At 40.5% G+C, this 23,646-nt stretch overlaps 1 protein-coding gene across 1 annotated transcript in view; it reads right to left on the bottom strand.

Annotated features, from left to right (window-relative positions):
- Positions 1-23,646, bottom strand: part of LOC133542306 (tyrosine-protein phosphatase non-receptor type 14-like) — a 153,953-nt gene that overhangs the window by 86,908 nt on the left and 43,399 nt on the right. The window contains exons 2-3 of the mRNA XM_061886307.1: positions 13,089-13,460; positions 1,899-2,074 (exon numbers count right to left, since the gene is read on the bottom strand). Of these exons, the coding sequence (XP_061742291.1) occupies positions 1,899-2,074; positions 13,089-13,262 (350 nt within the window). The 5' untranslated portion in view covers positions 13,263-13,460. The remainder of the gene's footprint in view (positions 1-1,898; positions 2,075-13,088; positions 13,461-23,646) is intronic.

The following is a 23,646-nucleotide window of genomic DNA, read 5'->3' as shown; positions in this document are numbered from 1 at the left end:
TTCACTCATTTGCCGCTTTTCCACTAACGTAGGGGTAGGCAACCCAGAATATTGAAAGAACCGTTTTGGACCCAAACGGGAGGGAGGGAGTGGGGTGGACTTTAAGGTTTGGTAGCACAATTAGCCCCGAACGGGCTTACATCACGACTAGAGATGTCCGATAATGGCTTTTTTGCCGATATCCGATATTGTCCAACTCTTAATTACCCATTCCGATATCAACCGATATATATACAGTTGTGGAATTAACACCCCGCTGGATGCATTAAACAATGTAACAAAGTTTTCCAAAATAAATCAAATTATGGAATAAAATTTCCCACATGGCACTGCCATATTTATTATTGAAGTCACAAAGCGCATCATTTTTTTTAACATGCCTCAAAACAGCAGCCTGGAATCAGCATGGGGAGGTTGAGGTGGGCGGGGTTGCGTTGTGTATATTAGCATCCCTGAAGAGTTAGTGCTGCAAGGGGTTCTGGGTATTTGTCCTGTTGTGTGTTTATGTTGTGTTACGGTGTGGATGTTCTCCCGAAAAATTTAATAGTAAATAATATAATGGATTAGATTTTATATCATGCTTTACTCAAAGCGCTCACAGAGAACCCATAATTCGTTCACAGATGGTGGTGGTAAGCTACATTTGTAGCCACAGCTGCCCTGGCGGAAGCGAGGCAGCCAGTTTGTGCATACTGCCCTTCCGACCACCATTATCATTCATTCACCATTCACAATTTCCTACGTGGCACTGCCATATTTATTATTGAAATCACAAAGTGCATTATTTTTTCTAACATGCCTCAGAACAGCAGCTTGGAATTTGGGACATGCTCTACCCGAGAGAGCATGAGAAGGTTGAGGTGGACGGGGTTGTATATTGTAGCGTCCCGGAAGTGTTAGTGCTGCAAGGGATTCTGGGTATTTGTCCTGTTGTGTGTTTATGTTGTGTGACGGTGTGGATGTTCTCCCGAAAAATGTAATAGTAAATAATATAATGGATTAGATTTTATATCGCGCTTTTCTATTATTAGATACTCAAAGCGCTCACAGAGAACCCATAATTCATTCACAGATGGTGGTGGTAAGCTACATTTGTAGCCACAGCTGCCCTGGCGGAAGCGAGGCTGCCTGTTTGTGCCTACGGCCCTTCCGACCACCATTATCATTCATTCACCATTCACAATTTCCCACGTGCCACTGCCATATTTATTATTGAAATCACAAAGTGCATTATTTTTTCTAACATGCCTCAGAACAGCAGCTTGGAATTTGGGACATGCTCTACCCGAGAGAGCATGAGAAGGTTAAAGTGGTCGGGGTTGGGGGTGTGTGTATATTGCAGCGTCCCGGAAGAGTTAGTGCGTCAAAGGGGTTCTGGGTATTTGGTCTGTTGTGTTACGGTGCGGATGTTCTGCCGAAATGTGTGGGGGGGGGAGGCACAAAGCGCCATTCATAGAAAGCTCGCAGGCCAGACTAACATTAGACTTTCATATTAAGGTGGGGGCTGCAAAATAACGTCTCGCAGGCCGAGTGTCTGACACCCCTGCTTTCAAGTCATCCATCTAAAGTCGTGACCCACAGTCGACCTTTTTGCACATCCAGCCAGCCGAGAAAGCGCATATTCACCAGCTGGGTGTTAGTGCTGCGTGTGCGAGTCCGAAGCATGCAAAACGAGCTGACCCCTGGACGCACCCCCGCTTTCACACGGGCTGTCAGCGGCGGTGAGAGAGTGGCGAGACGAGTGACTTACACCAGGTTTCTGTGCCCTGGCGTGAAAAAAAAGTTGAGGAACACTGATCTCGCCCATGTCAAAACGCAAGTAGAGCCAAGTAGCGAAAGAGCAGCGCAAATGTGAAGTGAAAAGCTTTGCCGGACTCGGGTTACGGCTCGATGTTTACCTTGTGGCTTCCTGCTCCAGGCGAGACACGCTGGGGACGTAGAACATCACGCCGAAGAACAGCAGCGGCTCGTTGCCAAACTTGTCCAGTTGCTTCTTGAGGGGCTTCTCCAGCTCCACCCAGCGCTGCGCCGGGGTCTGGTTCTTCCCTTGAAACCACAGGCCGAAGTAGTGGGTCTTGAATGAGAAGATGGGATAACGTGAGTGGGGAAGCTGGACGAGAGCGCCTGAACAACAAAGAGCCACCGCCTAAACTAAACTCTTAAAAATAAATAAATACATATTTTTTTTGTGTTGTTGTGTAAATGAAGCATGAGTTGAGCATATGTCAGCATGTGGCCCCACTTTTAACTCTTTTTCAAACATCCATCCATTTTCTACCGCTTATTCCCTTTCGGGGTCGCGGGGGGCGCTGGCGTCTATCTCAGCTACAATCGGGCGGAAGGCAGGGTACACCCTGGACAAGTCGCCACCTCATCGCATTCAAACACTTATTGCAAAAACTTATTTACAGTAAGTCATTAATTTGACTTAGTAAATATGGACTTACTAATCCAATCCGATCCACTTTATTTATATAGCACATTTAAACAACAATAACGTTTCCAAAGTGCTGCACAGCCATGTTAAAAACAATTGTAAAAAAAAAATATATATATATATATATATTATGCTCCACCAATGACTGAATAAAAACAAAAAATAAATAAATATAAAACCAATAAAAACAATATAAAAACAAATATGATTAAAAACTATTTTACTACACGCGACTTACTTAGCCTACAATTTTTGGTTGTGTTTTCCGCTCCGTATGCTGAGTGGCAATGTACGATATATATCTTGATATTTTTTCCGTAAAGTAAAAAGAAAACAGTCCTTGTTACCTGAGATACTAAGTATGTCATTATTTTGTCTTGGTAAGTCAATATTTACTAAGTCAAAATAATGACATACTTAGTATCTCAGGTAACCAGAGGTGGGTAGAGTAGCCAGAAATTGTACTCAAGTAAGAGTACTGTTACATTAGAGATTCATTACTCAAGTAAAAATAAGGAGTAGTCACCCAAATATTTACTTGAGTAAAAGTAAAAAGTATGTTGTGAAAAAACTACTCAAGTACTGAGTAACTGATGAGTAACCTGATTACGGCAACAAATAATGCACAAAAACATAACAATAGCAGTGAGCAAATTCATAGCCAGGAATATCTCTTAAGCAACTAAAACAATAATATATATTAAATAATAAAACATGAAAATAAAAAAAATTAAGGCAAATTGAGCCACAATAACTTAACAGCACCATAGGCTCAGTAGGCAATCATCGATTGATTGATTGATCGATTGAAACTTTTATTAGTAGATTGCACAGTACAGTACATATTCCCTACAATTGACCACTAAATGGTAACACCCCAATAAGATTTTCAACGTTAATCAATTACTTAATAAATGACCAAGTCGAGGTGATCTACCTCATATATACATACACACACATATCATATATATATATATATTTATAGTTATTTATTTTGCCGTTTTGTTGACATGTTAAAGGTGTTTTAATGAATATACATGCAAGTTTAACATATAGATTCCTATCTTTCACGAAGACAAGAATATAAGTTGGTGTATTACCTGATTATGATGACTTGCATTGATTGGAATCAGACAGTATAGTGCTGATAATGTCCACATTTTCAAATGGAGGAGAAAAAAAAATCCTCTTTTTTGTCTAATACGACATGAAAGTCGTTGGTTTTTTGGCATCTTATTTGTCCAGCGTCCATATTCGTTTTTATACACTTTATAATAAATACATTGCCGGCAAACTTTGTAGTTTGCTAGCTTATTTGCACTGGCTTTCGGAGACTCTTATTTTGTTAGCGCAGGCGCGATGGAGCGGCACTTTTATTGTGAAGACAGGAACTGTGCGATCAGTCTTTAGCCTTTTGATGGGAAGTACGGTTGAAATAAAAAGTGTCTTTTTTCCTTTACACTTTTGATTGATTGATTGCAACTTTTATTAGTAGATTGCACAGTTCAGTACATATTCCCTACAATTGACCACTAAATGGTAACACCCCAATAAGTTTTTCAACCTTTTTAGGTTGGATTCTACGTGTGACGGTCACGTGACCGCCTGGTTTTGTTTGATTGGTCCAACGTCACCAGTGACTGCATTTGATTGGTGAAACGCACGCATGCGTAGATCCTACTTTGAATGCGTGTCTGACAAAATCAAAACAAACAAAGCGAGCATTAACAGAACGATAAAAAAAAAAGTATCAAGTAGCGAGCTGATTGTAGATAAATGGAGCGGAGTAAAAGTAGCGTTTCTTCTCTATAAATATACTCAAGTAAAAGTAAAAGTATGTTGCATAAAAACTACTCGTAGAAGTACAATTTATCCCAAAAATTACTCAAGTAGATGTAACGGAGTAAATGTCCTAGTTACCTCTGCAGGTAACTAGGAGCGTTTTCTTTTTACGTGTGTTGAGTGTATGCTGAGTGGCAATGTACGATATATTTCTCGATATTTTTTTCCGTAAAGTAAAAAGAAATCAGTCCTTGTTACCTGAGATACTAGGTATGTCATTATTTTGTCTTGGTAAGTCTATATTTACTATGTCCAAATAATGACATATTGTACTTAGTAGCTCAGGTAACTAGGACTGTTGTCTTTTTATTTTACTTTACTCTTGCTAAGTCGATATTTACTAAGACAAAATAATGACATACTTAGTATCTCGGGTAACTAGGACTGTTTTATTTTTACTTGTGTTGAGTGTAGGCTGAGTAGCAATATACGATATATATCTCAATACTTTTTCCGTAAGAAAAAATAAATAAATAAACAGTCCCAGTTACCTGAAATACTAAGTAAGTCATTATATTGTCTTAGTAAGTCAACATTTACTAAGTCAAAATAATGACATACTTAGTATCTCAGGTAACTAGAACGGTTTTCTTTATATTGACTTTACTCTTAGTAAGTCAATATTTACTAAGTCGAAATAACGACATACTTGTAGGGGTGTAACGGTACGTGTATTTGTATTGAACCTTTTCGGTACGGGGGTTTCGGTTCGGTACGAGGGTGTATCGAACGAGTTTGTAAATTAAAGTCTCAACAAGCTGCTCTGCTTTCTGCCTCTGTCTGAGCAGTGACCACTCAGCCCACACAACCATCTGATTGGTTACATACAAAGCCAATCAGCAGTGCGTATTCAGAAAGTATGGAGTCAGTGCTCCGGCGTCGAGATGAGCTGATATGTGTTTAGCAGGTGAGTAGCGGACATCGTACACTCCCCGAATTATAAAAAAAACACTTCCCAGTCACAACTACTACTAACATCACTATGACCCCGTTGACCTTCTAGAAACTTAAACTGCAGCTCAGCTCGCTCATAGTTCTGGGTTGAGGTGAAGGCTAATTAGCTTTTAGCGTTACGTTAGCTCATTTTGCTGTGTGTGTGTGTGTATAATAAAAGTCAACTACAGGCTTCCCAAATGCTGTAATAAATTGTTTAATAAACTGTTTAATGTTGCACTTTTTATATGTAGAAGAAATGTTTTGTCATTTTATTTAATCAAAGCAACAACTTGAGGCAGTTTAATGTGGATTAACGTGGGCAGAATTATTATAGTGTTCCCAATGTTAAAAGGATAAAGCCATTGTTTACAAATTTGGTAAATAAATAACCCAAAAATGTATATTTTGTTGTTTTATTACTGTACCGAAAATGAACCGAACCGTGACCTCTAAACCGAGGTACGTACCGAACCGAAACTTTTGTGTACCGTTACACCCCTACATACTTAGTATCTCAGGTAACTAGGACTGTTTTCTTTTTACTTGTGTTTCTGTTTTCCGCTCCTTATGCTGAGTGGCAATATACGATATATATCTCGATATTTTTTCCGTAAGTAAAAAAAACAAAAAACAGTCCTAGTTACCTGAAATACTAAGTATGTCTTTATATTGTCTTAGTAAGTCAATATTTACTGAATCAAAATAATGACATACTTAGTATCTCAGGTAACTAGAACGGTTTTCTTTATATTGACTTTACTCATGGTAAGTCAATATTTACTAAGTCGAAATAACGACATACTTGTAGGGGTGTAACGGTACGTGTATTTGTATTGAACCTTTTCGGTACGGGGGGTTCGGTTCGGTACGAGGGTGTATTGAACAAGTTTGTAAACTAAAGTCTCAACAAGCTGCTCTGCTTTCTGCCTCTGTCCGAGCAGTGAGCACTCAGCCCACACAACCATCTGATTGGTTACATACAAAGCCAATCAGCAGTGCGTATTCAGAAAGCATGGAGTCAGTGCTTCGGCGTCGAGATGAGCAGATATGTGTTTAGCAGGTGAGCAGCGGACATCGTACACTCCCCGAATTATAAAAAAAAAACACTTCCCAGTCACAACTACTACTAACATCACTATGACCCCGTTGACCTTCTAGAAACTTAAACTGCAGTTCAGCTCGCTCATAGTTCTGGGTTGAGGTGAAGGCTAATTAGCTTTTAGCGTTACGTTAGCTCATTTTGCTGTGTGTGTGTGTGTGTGTGTGTGTATAATAAAAGTCAACTACAGGCTTCCCAAATGCTGTAATAAATTGTTTAATAAACTGTTTAATGTTGCACTTTTTATATGTAGAAGTAATGTTTTGTCATTTTATTTAATCAAAGCAACAACTTGAGGCAGTTTAATGTGGATTAACGTGGGCAGAATTATTATAGTCTTCCAAATGTTAAAAGGATAACGCCATTGTTTACAAATTTGGTAAATAAATAACCAAAAAATGTGTATTTTGTTGTTTTATTACTGTACCGAAAATGAACCGAACCCTGACCTCTAAACCGAGATACGTACCGAACCGAAACTTTTGTGTACCGTTACACCCCTACATACTTAGTATCTCAGGTAACTAGGACAGTTTTCTTTTTACTTGTGTTTCTGTTTTCCGCTCCTTATGCTGAGTGGCAATATACGATATATATCTCGATATTTTTTCCGTAAGTAAAAAAAACAAAAAACAGTCTTAGTTACCTGAAATACTAAGTATGTCTTTATATTGTCTTAGTAAGTCAATATTTACTAAATCAAAATAAGGACATACTTAGTATCTCAGGTTACTAAGACTGCATTCTTTTTACTCGTGTTGTGTTTTCCGGTCCGACAGGGGTAGGGAACCTATGGCTTTAGAGCCAGATGTGGCTCTTTTGATGACTACATCTGGCTCTCAGATAAATCTTAGCTGACATTGCTTCACATGATAAATAATTAATAATTACGATGGTAATCACAGTGTTAAAAATAACGTTCAAATTATAAAACATTTTAATGCATTTTAATCCAACCATCCGTTTTCTATCACACCTGTCCAAGATGTCGCATAAATGGTAAAAAGTAATATATTTATTATTGGTTAAATTTAAAATAATGTTATTAAAAATAGTAAGAGACTTATTAAACTCTAAAAAGGTTGGTCTTGTCAAGACCTGGACTATGGTGTGGTTTGTTTTCCCGTGGTGCAATGCGATTGGAACGGACATGGCGTGAAGCTAATGACATCTTTAATCTTAACTCAAAAATATTACAAAAACAAAGGGTATAAACAAAAGGCGCTCTCAGTGGAGGATGAAAAATTGGCTATGAAAACTAAAACTCGCACAATGGGAGAACTATGAACATAAAATAAAACTTACAAACTATGGCATGAAAAACTTACTTGGACCGAGAAAGAGCATGGATCATCGGCATGGATAACATAAGTGTGTCGGAGGTGATAGAGGGTGAGTAGAAGGTGATGTCGCCAGGCTGACTGCCTGGCAACTGCAGGCTTAAATGGTGACGTGGTGATTGACAACAGGTACATGAGTTCAAGTGAATCAGGTGTGTGAGTCGTGGAAACAGGTGAACTGATTGGTAGTCATGGAAACAAAAACAGGAACTAATGGAGTCAAAAACTAAATCAGAACATAACTAAACAGAACATGATCACAAAGAAATGACAGGTCTTACTTAAAAATGCACGCATTTAGTTGTATTCAGTGTTTAAAAATATTATACGGCTCTCACGGAAATACATTTTGAAATATTCGGCTTTCATGGCTCTCTCAACCAAAAAGGTTCCCGACCCCTGGTATACGATATACATCTCGATATTTTTTCCGTAAAGTAAAAAGAAAACAGTTCTAGTTAACTGAAATACTAAGTATGTCATTATTTTGTCTTAGGAGGTCAATATTTACTAAGTCAAAAATAATGACATATCTCAGTATCTCAGGTAACTAGGACCGTTTTCGTTTTACTTTACTCTTGGTAAGTCAATATTTACTACGTAAGTCAAGTGGATATTGGGGGGGGGTCCTCTCCAAGGTTTCTCATTGTCATCCCATTGTGTTGAGTTTCTCCTTGCCCTGATGTGGGATCTGAACCGAGGATGTCATTGTGGCTTGTGCAGCCCTTTGAGACACTGGTGATTTAGGGCTATATCAGTAAACATTGATTGATTGATTGATGATAAAACTTTTCGACTTGGAGATTAAGATTCTGTAAACAATGATTAATGCCGGCATTTCTCCCTCGAGCAAAGCAGTGTGTTGCGTCAGTTTAAAAAAAAAAAAAAAAAAAAGTGCGGCGTGACCTCACGATGATTTTCACGTGAATAAGCATGCAAGGGCAACATTTACTCTGCGTGCGTCACCGCTTTCAAGAGGCGGCTACACAATCACACACACACACACACACACACACACACGCACACACACACACACCTGTTTTGTGCGTGTGGTGGCACCACAACATCAAAAAAAAAAAAAGAAAAAAAAAGTCACTGCAGCTGCAAGGACACACCACAAAAATCCCCTTCACACGCACGTAAATAAACATAAGGAGCAACACAACAAATGGGGCTCGAGTCGAGGCGTCGCAGCCCCTCATTTATTACGTGGCTGACACCTGGCAAATACCACAACACTGTGTGAGTGGCCAACATCACACTAGCCTTTTTCCGTCACGTTGTTGGCCCCCGACCTTACACACACAAACACCCTCCCACTAGCGACCAGGACACTAAGCGCGCATGCTTTGATGAACAACTCAAGACCGTCAAAAACTGTCAAAAGTGTGTATACAATTGCTCATGCTATTGACTGAAAATGGGTCAAAACTTTTGACTTTGTAATAGTAAGGTTGTTACTCGCAATTGAATTAGGTAAGAAAATACAGAATTTGAGAAAAAGTTGAACAAAAAAACCCCACAAAATAAAATTATTCAAGGTCGGGTCGCGGGGACGGCAGCATAAGCAGGGAAGCCCAGTGTGAGGGGGCGTGGCCTGCGGACCTGCAGCGAGGCGGGGTGTGCCGAGGCCGGCTCAGAGATCAGCGACAGGTGCGTGGATGGCCCGCCTGGGCGTGCCTGCCTGATCACCTGTCACTCTGTAAAAGGGCAGCAGCCGGGAAGGAGGGGGGTTGGAGTGGTTGATGGTGGCAAGCGAGACGGAGACCAGAGCGGATGGCTGTAAAGCAACCAGAAGAACGAGACCGTCACAAGAGGCGATTGCTGGAAAGCAGAGCGATGAGTTAATTGCAAAAATAAACAAAATCACAAAACCGCCAAGCCTGTCATGGTTCTTCTGGGTGGTCCGAAGAACCCGGAGGTGCAAGACCTCCACACCCAGACTTTCCTCTCCCCAGCCACTTCGTCCCGAGGCATTCCCAGGCCAGTCGGGAGACATAGTCTTCCCAATGTGTCCCGTGGCCTTCTACTGGTTGGACGTGCCCTAAACACCTCCCTAGGGAGGCGTTCGGGTGGCATCCTGACCAGATGCCCGAACCACCTCATCTGGCTCCTCTCCATGTGGAGGAGCAGCGGGTTTACTTTGAGTTCTTCCCGGATGGCAGAGCTTCTCACCCTACCTTTGAGAGAGAGCCCTGCCACCCGGCGGAGGAAACTCATTTCGTCCGCTTGTACCCGTGATCTTGTCCTTTCGCTCATAACCCGAAGCTCCTGACCATAGGTGAGGATGGGAACGTAGATGAGAGCTTTGCCTTCCGGCTCAGCTCCTTCTTCACCACAACAGATCTGCATTACTGAAGACGCCGCACCGATCCGCCTGTCGATCTCAGGCCACTCTTCCCTCACTCGTGAACAAGACTCCAAGCTACTTGAACTCCTCCACTTGGGACAGGGTCTCCTCCCCAACCTGAAGATGGCATTCCACCCTTTTCCGGGCAAGAACCATGGACTCTGACTTGGAGGAACTGATTCTCATGCCGGTCGCTTCACACTCGGCTGCGAACCGATCCAGTGAGAGCTGATAGATCCTGGCCAGATGAAGTCATCAGGACCACATCATCTGCAAAAAGCAGAGACCTAATCCTGCATCCACCAAACCGGAACCCCTCAATGCCCTGACTGCGCCTAGAAATTCTGTCCATAAAAGTTATGAACAGAATCTGTGACAAAGGGCAGCCTTGGCGGAGTCCAACCCTCACTGGAAACGGGTCCGACTTACTGCCGGCAATGCGGACCAAGCTCTGACACTGATCATACAGGGAGCGGACCACCACAATCAGACAGTCCAATACCCCATACTCTCTGAGCACTCCCCACAGGACTTCCCGAGGGACACGGTCGAATGCCTTCTCCAAGTCCACAAAGCACATGTAGACTGGTTGGGCAAACTCCCACGCACCCTCAAGGACCCTGCCCAGAGTATAGACCTGGTCCACAGTTCCACGACCAGGACGAAAACCACACTGTTCCTCCTTAATCCGAGGTTGGACTATCCGGCGTAGCTTCCTCTCCAAAACACCTGAATAAACCTGACCGGGAAGGCTGAGGACTTCACCCTTTTGTTCCCCTTCTTAAAAGAGAGGAACCACCACCCCGGTCTGCCAATCCAGACGTACCGCCCCCGGTGTCCACATGATGTTGCAGAGTCTTGTCAACCAAGACAGCCCCACATTATCCAGAGCCTTAAGGAACTCCCGGCGGATCTCATCCACCCCTGGGGCCTTGCCACCGAGGAGCTTTTTAACTACCTCAGCGACCTCAGCCCCAGAAATAAAAGAGTCCACCACAGATTCCCGGGGAACTGCTTCCTGAATCTGAATACATTATGAATAATGATGTAGTATTAGAGATGTCACAATATAAATATTTCAAATCACGGTTATTTGCACCAAAATGACCAGCATTACAATTATTTTACTCAAAAAGTACAAACCCCGTTTCCATATGAGTTGGGAAATTGTGTTAGATGTAAATATAAACAGAATACAATGATTTGCAAATCCTTTTCAACCCATATTCAGTTGAATATGCTACAAAGACAACATATTTGATGTTCAAAATCAAACTTTTTTTTTTTGCAAATAATCATTAACTTTAGAATCTGATGCCAGCAACACGTGACAAAGAAGTTGGGAAAGGTGGCAATAAATACTGTTAATGTTGAGGAATGCTCATCAAACACTTATTTTGAACAGGTTAATTGGGAACAGGTGGGTGCCATGATTGGGTATAAAAACAGCTTCCCAAAAAAAGCTCAGTCTTTCACAAGAAAGGATGGGGCGAGGTACACCCCTTTGTCCACAACTGCGTGAGCAAATAGTCAAACAGTTTAAGAACAATGTTTCTCAAAGTGCAATTGCAAGAAATTTAGGGATTTCAACATCTACGCTCCATAATATCATCAAAAGGTTCAGAGAATCTGTAGAAATCACTCCACGTAAGCGGCATGGTCGGAAACCAACATTGAATGACTGTGACCTTCGATCCCTCAGACGGCACTGTATCAAAAACCGACATCAATCTCTAAAGGATATCACCAAACGGGCTCAGGAACACTTCAGAAAACCACTGTCACTAAATAAAGTTTGTCGCAACATCTGTAAGTGCAAGTTAAAGCTCTACTATACATAGCGAACGCCATTTATCAACAACATCCAGAAACGCCGCAGGGTTCTCTGGGCCCGATATCATCTAAAATGGACTGATGCAAAGTGGAAAAGTGTTCTGTGGTCTGACGAGTCCACATTTCAAATTGTTTTTGGAAATATTCGACATCGTGTCATTCGGACCAAAGGGGAAGCGAACCATCCAGACTGTTATCGACTGCAAGTTGAAAAGCCAGCATCTGTGATGGTATGGGGGTGCATTAGTGCCCAAGGCATGGGTAACTTACACATCTGTGAAGGCACCATTAATGCTGAAAGGTCCAAACAGGTTTTGGAGCAACATATGTTGTCATACAAGCAATGTTATCATGGACGCCCCTGTTTATTTCAGCAAGAAGTGAAGTGAAGTGAATTATATTTATATAGCGCTTTTCTCTAGTGACTCAAAGTGCTTTACATAGTGAAACCCTATATCTAAGTTACATTTAAAGCAGTGTGGGGGGCACTGGGAGCAGGTGGGTAAAGTGTCTTGCCCAAGGACACAATGGCAGTGACTAGGATGGCGGAAGCGGGAATCTAACCTGCAACCCTCAAGTTGCTGGCACGGCCGCTCTACCAACCGAGCTATGCAAGACAATGCCAAGCCACATTCAGCACGTGTTACAACAACGTGGCTTCGTAAAAAAAAAAGACTGCGGGTACTTTCCAGGCCTGCCTGCAGTCCAGACCTGTCTACCATCAAAAATGTGTGGCGCATTATGACGCGTAAAATACGACAGCGGAGACCCCGGACTGTTGAAGGACTGAAGCTCTACATAAAACAAGAATGGGAAAGAATTCCACTTTCAAAGCTTCAACAACTAGTTTCCTCAGTTCCCAAACGCTTATTGGGTGTTGTTAAAAGAAAATGTGATGTAACACAGTGGTGAACATGCCCTTTCCCAACTACTTTGGCACATGTTGCAGCCATTAATTCTAAGTTAATTATTATTTGCAAAAAAAAAAAAAAGTTTAGGAGTTTGAACATCAAATATGTTGTCTTTGTAGCATATTCAACTGAATATGGGTTGAAGAGGATTTGCAAATCATTGTATTCCGTTTATATTTACATCTAACACAATTTCCCAACTCATATGGAAACGGGGTTTGTACTTTTTCGTAGTGTACATTTTGACCTGGATGACCAAATATTATGGTCTGTCGCCCTTTGGTTGTGAATGAAGTGCCAGCCTTCTTGCAGTAGTGGAATAAAAAAAAATATGTCTCACCTCCCGGAGTTCCAGCCGCTGGGCCACGGCTTCCAGGCACTCCTGCCCCGTGCTCTCCACCGACAGAGTGCATTCGATCACATTGCTGTCCAGCAGACGAATGCGCGTCACAAAGTAGTTCTTGCTCAGGACGTTATAGCGCCGTGTGCGCCGCAGCTTCAGCCGGAATGGCATCGCTGGCAGGGTGGAAGGGTCACCAAAAAAATAAATAAAATAAAAACGACGGGAGAGTAAGAGGGGACCTGGCCTTTTACGATCTGGCCGCCGCCCCCCTCACTCTCGCACGATGCCGGCCGTACCACCGGGTGGAGAGATGCACTCTGGCCAGGCGCTGGCCCATTCCCACCAGATGTTCGGGTAGATGGACAGGTGCTGGAAGAAAATAAAAAGGTATGTCAATAAGGTCGCTTGCATGACTGATACAGCAGCAGTGCGGTTCGATTCCGCAGCTGCGACAGCTGCACCGTCCCACGCCGCGACGCCTCAACAGACATCAAAACGCCCGGCAGCTGGCTTGGAGGAAGGAGATTGGAAGACTTCTATCTGCATGTGTGGGAGGTCTTTGTGCTTTTTTTTGTTTTGTTTTAATCAACCAAAACACAGCCAGACATTGTCGTGCACACTGGAAGCAAGCTGGGAGTCTCCCACAGAGACACACATGCTGGCAATTCTTGCTAGAAGGCAGAGCCGGGCCAATATTTGGACTCAGGGGCCACATTGAGAGAAAAAAATGTGTCTGAGGGGGGCCAATGTGTATGGGTGTATAAATCATACATTAACATTTATCTGTAAAATATCTGCTGTACAGTATGTGCGTTTTCGCCCCTTTTTTTTTTTTTCCAGGAATAGCAAAAGTCACAATGTCAAAGCAAAGCAGCAACAGTCCACTGCTTTGTCCATCCATCCATTTTCTACCGCTTATTCCCTTTGGGGATCGCGGGGGGCGCTGGCGCCTATCTCAGCTACAATCGGGCGGAAGGCGGGGTACACCCTGGACAAGTCGCCACCTCATCGCAGGGCCAACACAGATAGACAGACAACATTCACACACTTAGGCCAATTTAGTGTTGCCAATCAACCTATCCCCAGGTGCATGTCTTTGGAAGTGGGAGGAAGCCGGAGTACCCGGAGGGAACCCACGCATTCACGGGGAGAACATGCAAACTCCACACAGAAAGATCCCGAGCCTGGATTTGAACCCAGGACTGCAGGAACTTCGTATTGTGAGGCAGACGCACTAACCCCTCTGCCACCGTGAAGACTCACTGCTTAGTCCTGCACACTTTTATTTTTAAAGGGAACTCCACTTTTTTTTAAAAATGTTGCCTATTATTCAAAAGTGAGAGTAGAACACATATTTGTCTTTTTTTAAATGCATTCTGAATAGTACAAACCCCGTTTCCATATGAGTTGGGAAGTTGTGTTAGATGTAAATATAAACGGAATACAATGATTAAATATTAAATATTCTACAAAGACAACATATTTGATGTTCAAACTCATAAACTATTTTAAATTGTTTTGCAAATAATCATTAACTTAGAATTTCATGGCTGCAACACATGACAAAGAAGTTGGGAAAGGTGGCAAGAAATACTAATTAAAATGAGGAATGCTCATCAAACACTTATTTGGAACATCCCACAGGTGTGCAGGCTAATTGGGAACAGGTGGGTGCCATGATTGGGTATAAAAAAAACTTCCCAAAATATGCTAAGTAATTCACAAACAGGAATGGGGCGAGGGTCACCAATTTGTAAGCAAATTGTCGAACAGTTTTAGAACAACATTTCTAAACAAGCTATTGCAAGGAATTTAGGGATTTTACCATCTACGGTCCGTAAAATCATCAAAAGGTTCAGAGAATCTGGAGAAATCACTGCAAGTAAGCAATGATATTACAGACTTTTGATCCCTCAGGCGGTACTGCATCAAAAACCGACATCAGTGTGTAAAGAATATCACCACATGGGCTCAGGAACACTTCAGAAAACCACTGTCAGTAACTACAGTTGTTCGCTACATCTGTAAGTGCAAGTTAAAACTCTACAATGCAAAGCGAAAGCCATTTATCAACAACACTCAGGAATGCCGCCGGCTTCGCTGGGCCCGGAATCATCTAAGATGGACTGGTGCAAAGTGGAAAAGTGTTCTATAGTCTGATGAGTCCACATTTCAAATTATATCTGGAAACCTCCGGAACAAAGAGGAAAATAACCATCCAGATTTTTATAGGCGCAAAGTTGAAAAGCCAGCATCTGTGATGGTATGGGGGTGTATTAGTGCCCAAGGCATGGGTAACTTACACATCTGTGAAGGTACCATTAATGCTGAAAGGTACATACAGGTTTTGGAGCAACATATGTTGTCATCCAAGCAACGTTATCATGGACGCCCCTGCTTATTTCAGCAAAACAAAGACACGCCACGTTTTACAACAAACAGCGAGGCTTCGTAGTAAAAGAGTGCGGGTACTTTCCTGGCCCGCCTGCAGTCGAAAATGTGTGGCGCATTATGGAGCCTTAAATACGACAGTGGAAACCCCGGACTGTTGAACAACTTAATCTGTGCATCAAGCAAAAATGGTAAAGAATTCCACTTTCAAAGCTTCAACAATTAGTTTCCTCAGTTGCCAAAAGTTTATTGAGTGTTGTTAAAAGAAAAGGTGATGTAACACAGTGGTGAACATGCCCTTTCCCAACTACTTTGGCGCGTGTTGCAGCCATGAAAATCTAAGTTAATTATTATTTGAAAAAAAAAAATGAAGTTTATGAGTTTGAACATCAAATATCTTGTCTTTGTAGCATATTCAACTGAATATGGGTTGAAAAGGATTAGCAAATCATTGTATTCTGTTTATATTTACATCTAACACAATTTCCCAACTCATTTGGAAATGGGGTTTGTAAATAATTGTGATTAAAAGGAGCCTATGGTAGTCATTCTATTCTCCCTATCAAGCCAGTGTTTGTCAACCACTGTGCCGCGGCACACTAGTGTACCGTGAAATACAGTCTGGTGTGCCGTGAGAGATGATGTCATTTCACCTAGTTGGGTTAAAAATATTCTTCGCCAAACTAGTAATTATAACCCGCAAATAATGTGGTAAAAAAAAAAAAATGTTTCTGTGCTGTCCAGAGGTCGGCAGAGTAACCGTGTAGTACTCTTCAATATCAGTAGGTGGCGCTGATAGGTAGTGTGCAGGTAAAAAGGTGTCTAATGCTTAAACCAAAAGTAAAAACCAAAAGGCGAGTGCCGCTAAGAAAAAGCATTGAAGCTTAATAAGCTATGCAGAACATGTTCGGATATACTTTGTGGACGCCGTCTTTGCGCCACAGTAAGTCTTTGCTGTCGTCCAGCGTTCTCTTTTTGTTTACTTCGCAGCAAGTTCAGTTTTAGTATCGTTCTAGAATAGATAGAATAGATTAGAAAGTACTTTATTGATCCCTGGGGGAAATTCAGCACCACAGTTTGCTCACAATAAACAATAATAATAATAAATAATATATGACATATTATATATTTAATATATAAAATATTTCATATATTATCTATTAATAATAAATAATATATGACGTATATATATGACAAATTCAGCACAACAGTTTGCTCACAATAAACAATAATAATAAATAATATATGACATATTTCATATATTACATATATATGTCATATATTATTTATTATTAATAAATATATGAAATATGTTTATATATTATACATAGCACCACAGTTTGCTCACAATAAACAATACTAATAATAAATAATATATGACACATTTTATATATTATATATAATATGTCATATATTACTTATTATTAATAAATAATATATGACATATTATATATACAATACATAAAATATGTCATATATTATTTATTATTATTATTGTTTATTGTGAGCAAACTCTGTTATTAGTATTATTTATTATTAATAAATAATATATGACATATTATATATATAATATATAAAATATGTCATATATTATTTATTATTATTATTGTTTATTGTGAGCAAACTGTGGTGCTGAATTTCCCCCAGGGATCAATAAAGTACTTTCTATTCTATTCTATTCTCTCTATTCTAGAACGATACTAAAACTGAACTGGCTGCGAAGTGAACAAAAAGAGAACGCTGGACGACAGCAAAGACTTACTGTGGAGCAAAGACGGCGTCCACAATGTACATCCGAACATGACATGACAATCAACAATGTCCCCACAAAGAAGGATGACAGCAACTGAAACAAAAACAGAATGCTGGACGACAGCAAAGACAACATCCTTCACAAAGATGTACATCAGTGATGTCAAACATGGGGGTCCGTGAGCCTGGTGAAGTTTGCTCAGTGTAAAATTGAGCTGCAATTTTAAATATAAGATACTGCTCTTCCAAATGTGTCCACAGGATGTCGCAATAGCGATTCTGTTAGGCAAACAAACAAGCATCAAAGAGGTACACCATAAAGCGAGGCTGTGACTCCTCCCTCAGGGCCCACAGTAAAACTAACAGGGGTAAAATAATTGGTAACTCACTTCAAATGCTGCATTAGACCTTACACATTGATGTCTTTCTGTAACAATTCATGTTTTCTGTGAAAATTTAAAGAAAGTGAACAATGTGCTTAAACTGTCACACATTAATTTTTGGTTTGTTCAAATTGTTCACACTAGGGTTGTACGGTATACCGCTATTAGTATAGTAATTAGTAATTACTATAGTAATTAGTAGAGTAATAAATCATATTCGGTACTATACCGCCTAATACCAAAAGTCACAATGTCCGATAGAGTTCTAAAAACGTTATGACAGACTAGGGCTGGGCGATATATCGAATATACTCAATATAGCGCCGGTGCGATATGGAAAATGACTATATGGTGATATTGGAGTATACGTTCTCACGCAGTTGCTTTTAGCTGCGGGCATTACACTACAGGCTCTTCTCACTCTTTCTTGTCTGTTCTTCTCACAGAGACGTAAAACAAGCGCACCTTCTTACATACGTCACATACTGTCTCACATACGTCACATACTGTCTTACATACGTCACATACTGTCTCACATACGTCACATAAAGTCGCGCGTGCAACGTCACACGCCCTCGCCGAGCAGAGAGGTAGTAGAATGGTAACATTAGCTGTGATGCTAGCGGTGCGGTGCGAGTGGTAATATGAGAGAAAGAAGGTGCGAATCTGGTAACAAATGAAATAATTGATTCCCCTAGAAAAAGAGCAGGGGGTCCATCGTCTGGCGGTGGTTTGGCTTCAAGCGGGAATATGTTGTACAAGTATGCGGCAAAAGCGTTGCTACAAAAAGTAGCGTTACTGCTAATATGTAGCATCATTTGAAAAGTCACCCGCTAGAGAATGAAGAGTGCTTGAAACTCTGCATGTCAACATCTCAGAGGCAACCATTTCCCCATCAACACCGTATGAAAAAAATAGTCAACAACAGAAGGAGATAACGTCCGCAGGAACCTACCACATAGTGAAGGACATACACTACTGGATTTCCTATTATGCAGCTCATTTTTATGTGATACTTATTGAAATATCTTGTGTGACATCATGAACAAAAAATTAGTTCCCAAGAAAAACAGCAGAAGGTCCATCATCTGGCGGTGGTTTGGCTTCAAGCGGGAAGATGTTGAACAGACAACTGTAATATGTCAAGTATGCGGCAAAAGCGTTGCAACAAAAAGTAGCAGTACTGCTAATTTGTAGCATCATTTGAAAAGTCACCTGCTAGGGAATGAAGAGTGCTTGAAACTCTGCATATCAACATCTCCGTTCGGTGCCACACCAACAAAATGTCCAAGCAACCATTTCCACATCAACACCGTATGAAACAAATAGTCAACAACAGAAGGAGAAAACGTCCGCAGGAACTTACCACATAGCGAAGGAGATTTCCTATTATGTAGCTCATTTCTATTTGACACTTGAAATATCTTGTGTGACATCATGCACAAAAAATGTATTCCCAAGAAAGACAGCAGGGGGTCCATCATCTCCCGGTGGCTTGGCTTCAAGCGGGAAGATGTTGAACAGACAACCATAATTTGTCGAGTATGCGGCAAAAACGTTGCTAAAAAAGTAGCAGCACTGCTAATATGTAACATTATTTGAAAAAGGACGGCGTGGCGCAGTGGAAGAGTGGCCGTGCGCAAACCGAGGGTCCCTGGTTCAATCCCCACCTAGTATCAACCTCGTCACGTCCGTTGTGTCCTGAGCAAGACACTTCACCCTTGCTCCTGATGAGTGCTGGTTAGCGCCTTGCATGGCAGCTCCCTCCATCAGTGTGTGAATGTGTGTGTGAATGGGTAAATGTGGAAGTAGTGTCAAAGCGCTTTGAGTACCTTGAAGGTAGAAAAGCGCTATACAAGTACAACCCATTTATCATTTATCATTTAAAAGTCACCCGATAGAGAATGAAGAGTGAATGAAACTGCATGTCAACATCTCCAGCCGGTGCCACACCAACAAAATACCCAAGCAACCATTTCCACATCAACACCGTATGAAACAAGTAGTCAACAACAGAAGGAGATAACGTCCGCAGGAACCTACCACATAGCGAAGGACATACACTATTTGATTTCCTGTTATGCAGCTCATTTTTATTTGATACTTATTGAAATATCTTGTGTGACATCATGCACAAAAAATTAGTTCCCAAGAAAAACAGCAGAGGGTCCATCTTCTGGCTTCAAGCGGGAAGATGTTGAACAGACAACTGTAATATGTCAAGTATGCGGCAAATGCGTTGCAACAAAAAGTAGCAGTACTGCTAATTTGTAGCATCTGCTAGAGAATGAAGAGTGCTTGAAACTCCGCATGTCAACATCTCTGGCCGGTGCCACACCAACAAAATGACCAAGCAAACATTTCCACATCAACACCGTATGAAACAAATAGTCAACAACAGAAGGAAATAATGTCCGCAGGAACCTACCACATAGTGAAGGACATACACTATTTGGTTTCCTATTATGCAGGTCATTTTTATTTGACACTTATTGAAATATATTGTGTGACATCATGCACAAAAGTACACTTTATTTGGTTTAAACTATTGTAGTGGCGTTCTGTACAAAAAGTGCACTTTAATGTAGTGTTGTTCTGATATGTCATCTTAGTGACATCATGCACAAAAGTGAACTCATAGCTTGTTTTAAAATGTCTCTGACAATCTTGCACTTTCTGTTTTGGAAATGTCATGAATGTTTGTGCCACTGCTTAATAACTGTTTAATAAATACACTTTTAGTTGTGATTTCCCTCTCTGCATGAAAGTTTAAAAGTAGCATATATTAATGCAGTATGAAGAAGAATGTTTGAATGTAGACACATAGAATCATCATACTGCTGTGATTATATGCATCAAGTGTTCATTCAAGGCTAAGGCAAAATATCCAGATATATATGATGTATCGTGACATGGCATAAAAATATCGAGATATTAATAAAAGGCCGTATCGCCCAGCCCTACTTGAAGGTAGAAAAAAGCTATATAAGTACAACCCATTCATTCACGACTGTATCATAAGGTCATATTTAGTACACAAAATTACGCACTATAACTACAAACCCCGTTTCCATATGAGTTGGGAAATTGTGTTAGATGTAAATATAAACAGAATACAATTATTTGCAAATCATTTTCAACCCATATTCAGTTGAATGCACTACAAAGACAAGATATTTGATGTTCAAACTCACAAACTTTTTTTTTTTTGCAAATAATAATTAACTTAGAATTTCATGGCTGCAACACGTGCCAAAGTAGTTGGGAAAGGGCATGTTCACCACTGTGTTACATCACCTTTTCTTTTAACAACACTCAATAAACGTTTGGGAACTGAGGAAACTAATTGTTGAAGCTTTGAAAGTGGAATTCACCTGTTCCCAATTAGCCTGCACACCTGTGGGATGTTCCAAATAAGTGTTTGATGAGCATTCCTCAACTTTATCAGTATTTATTGCCACTTTTCCCAACTTCTTTGTCACGTGTTGCTGGCATCAAATTCTAAAGTTAATGATTATTTGCAAAAAAAAAAAAAAAATGTTTATGAGTTTGAACATCAAATATGTTGTCTTTGTAGCATATTCAACTGAATATGGGTTGAAAAGGATTTGCAAATCATTGTATTCAGTTTACATTTACATCTAACACAATTTCCCGACTCATATGGAAACAGGGTTTGTGGATCATATCATTTAGGGCAGTGTTTTTCAACCACTGTGCCGCGGGAAATTATGCAACGTCACCTAATTGGTCCCAAAAATATTTTTTGCAAACCAATAATTAGAATGTGAAAATAATATGCCCTTGCTTATAGAAACACATTGGATACCACAATAAAGATACAAGAAAATAGACACTGTTAAAGTGTCAAGTATTTAAGAACAATGTGGTTCAACATATTTGTGCACAGAATTTAAATGGAAAGAAATAACCGTAGTGTACATTCAAATAAAAACAGCAGTGGCCAAAGCCTTCCAGTACTGTACATCAAAAAAGAAAAACAATACTAGTGTTAGTGTGCTTATAAATAAGATCATAAATAACAATAGTCTATTTTACATTTAAAAAAAGAACTGCAGTGGCGTGGAGCCTTCAAGTACAGAAAACAAACAGTAAGTATTACTAATATTCTCTCAATATGGCGTTGGCATGATGTCATCATGTCATGTAAAAAAAAAAGGCTAATAAAAAGTTAAGTAAGTTCCCTAACAAAAATTAAGTCAGTTATTAGGCCTGACCTTTACTTTGGCGTGCAAAGCAGGGCCATATTGGAACTATTAAAGCCTTTCTGCTGCAACTTTCTTTTGGCAGGTTGTGCAAATGCGTGAGCCATCGCCTCCAATGACTCAATGGTCATTTTTAAGTACCTGAAATGTTCCCACACTCCAGCCTTTTTTTGGGGGGGCGTGGGTTGGGAACAGTCCGCTGCTTTGTCCTTTTTTTTTTTTTTTTTAAAGGGGAACTGCACTTTTTTTCAAATGTTGCCTATCATTCACAATAAGAGAAGACATGCATTAGGTTTTTTTAGAATGCATTCTCAATAGTAAATAATTGCGATCAAAAGTCTGCTTACAAAAGAGCTTATGCTAGTCGCTCTATTAAGCCAGTGTTTTTCAACCACTGTGCCGCAACACACTAGTGTGCCATGAGATACAGTCTGGTGTGCCGTGGGAGATGGTCATTTTTTTGCAAACCAGCAATTCGAACCCGCAAATAATGTGGTAAATAATAGAGATGTACGATAATATTGAACTGCCGATATTTTTGTCCGATAAATGCTTTAAAATGTAATATCGGAAATTATCAATTTCAATTTCAAAAAGTTAAATTTAGGAATTTTTGAAACGCCACTGTCAAAGTGGTACATGGACGTAGGGAGAAGTACAGAGCGCCAATAAACCGGCCTAATCACATAATATCTACGGCTTTACACACACACACACAAGTGAATGCAAAGCTCACTTGGTGAACAGCCATACAGGTCACACTGAGGGTGGCCGTATAAACAACTTTAACACTGTTACAAATATGCACCACACTGTGAACCCACACCAAACAAGAACGACAAACACATCTCGGAAGAACATCCGCACCGTAACACAACATCAACACAACAGACATATACCCAGAATCCCTTGCAGCACTAACTCTTCGGGGACGCTACAATATACACCCCCCGCCCACCTCAACCTCCACATGCTCCCTCAGGGAAAGCATGTCCCAAATTCCAAGATGCTGTTTTGAGACATGTTAAAAAAAAAAGCACTTTACCTGTCATCATTTTCAAAATGGAGGAGGCTGATTTCAATAATTTGAAATCGCATAAAGAGAAGAAGATTTAGATCTATTCAGTAGGATTTAAGGTCCAAGATATTGAATATGCTAAAAAGAACAGTAAGCAGCTATGTTTTATTAATATACCGTAGCTGCGTGTGTCAAATATGAGTCATTAAATGACTCCCGCCTGGTGGGTAGAGGGCGCTAGTGATCCTTCTTGCGACTACTCGGCTGCAGAAGAAGTGACAACAAGCAGCGAGAGTGAGCAGCGTGCGTTTATTTTTTCCTCTCGCTTGCACTTTTAACATGGAGGATTACATATCTAAAATAAAACAGTTTTCTAAACTGGACTTTCAATCGAAGCAGGAGGTAATAAAGGAAAATCTCCATCGAGACAGAGAGACTTTTAAAACTGAAGAAAGATAAGGAAGACTTCTATAAACAAGTTATCGATGATTTTGATCAGAAGGAGCTGCGCATGGACTTCATTTATAAGTAAAGGTAAGACCATAATAACATTTTTTTTTATTGAATGTGCTTTTCATGATGGCATCCTTACATCACACTCAAATATATAAGCGCAGGCCCTAAATTTACCGCATGCCTTTGGTTAGCGCCAGAGTGAGAAGAGGTTTTAAATTAATTAGCGCACCGGCGGCAATTCAAGGAAATACAGGCCTACTGAAAGCCACTACTAGCGACCACGCAGTCTGATAGTTTATATATCAATGATGAAATATTAACATTGCAAC

This window comes from Nerophis ophidion, linkage group LG24 (genome assembly GCF_033978795.1).
Source record: "Nerophis ophidion isolate RoL-2023_Sa linkage group LG24, RoL_Noph_v1.0, whole genome shotgun sequence".
NCBI lineage: Eukaryota > Metazoa > Chordata > Actinopteri > Syngnathiformes > Syngnathidae > Nerophis > Nerophis ophidion.
This window is presented reverse-complemented; position numbering and strand designations above follow the sequence as displayed.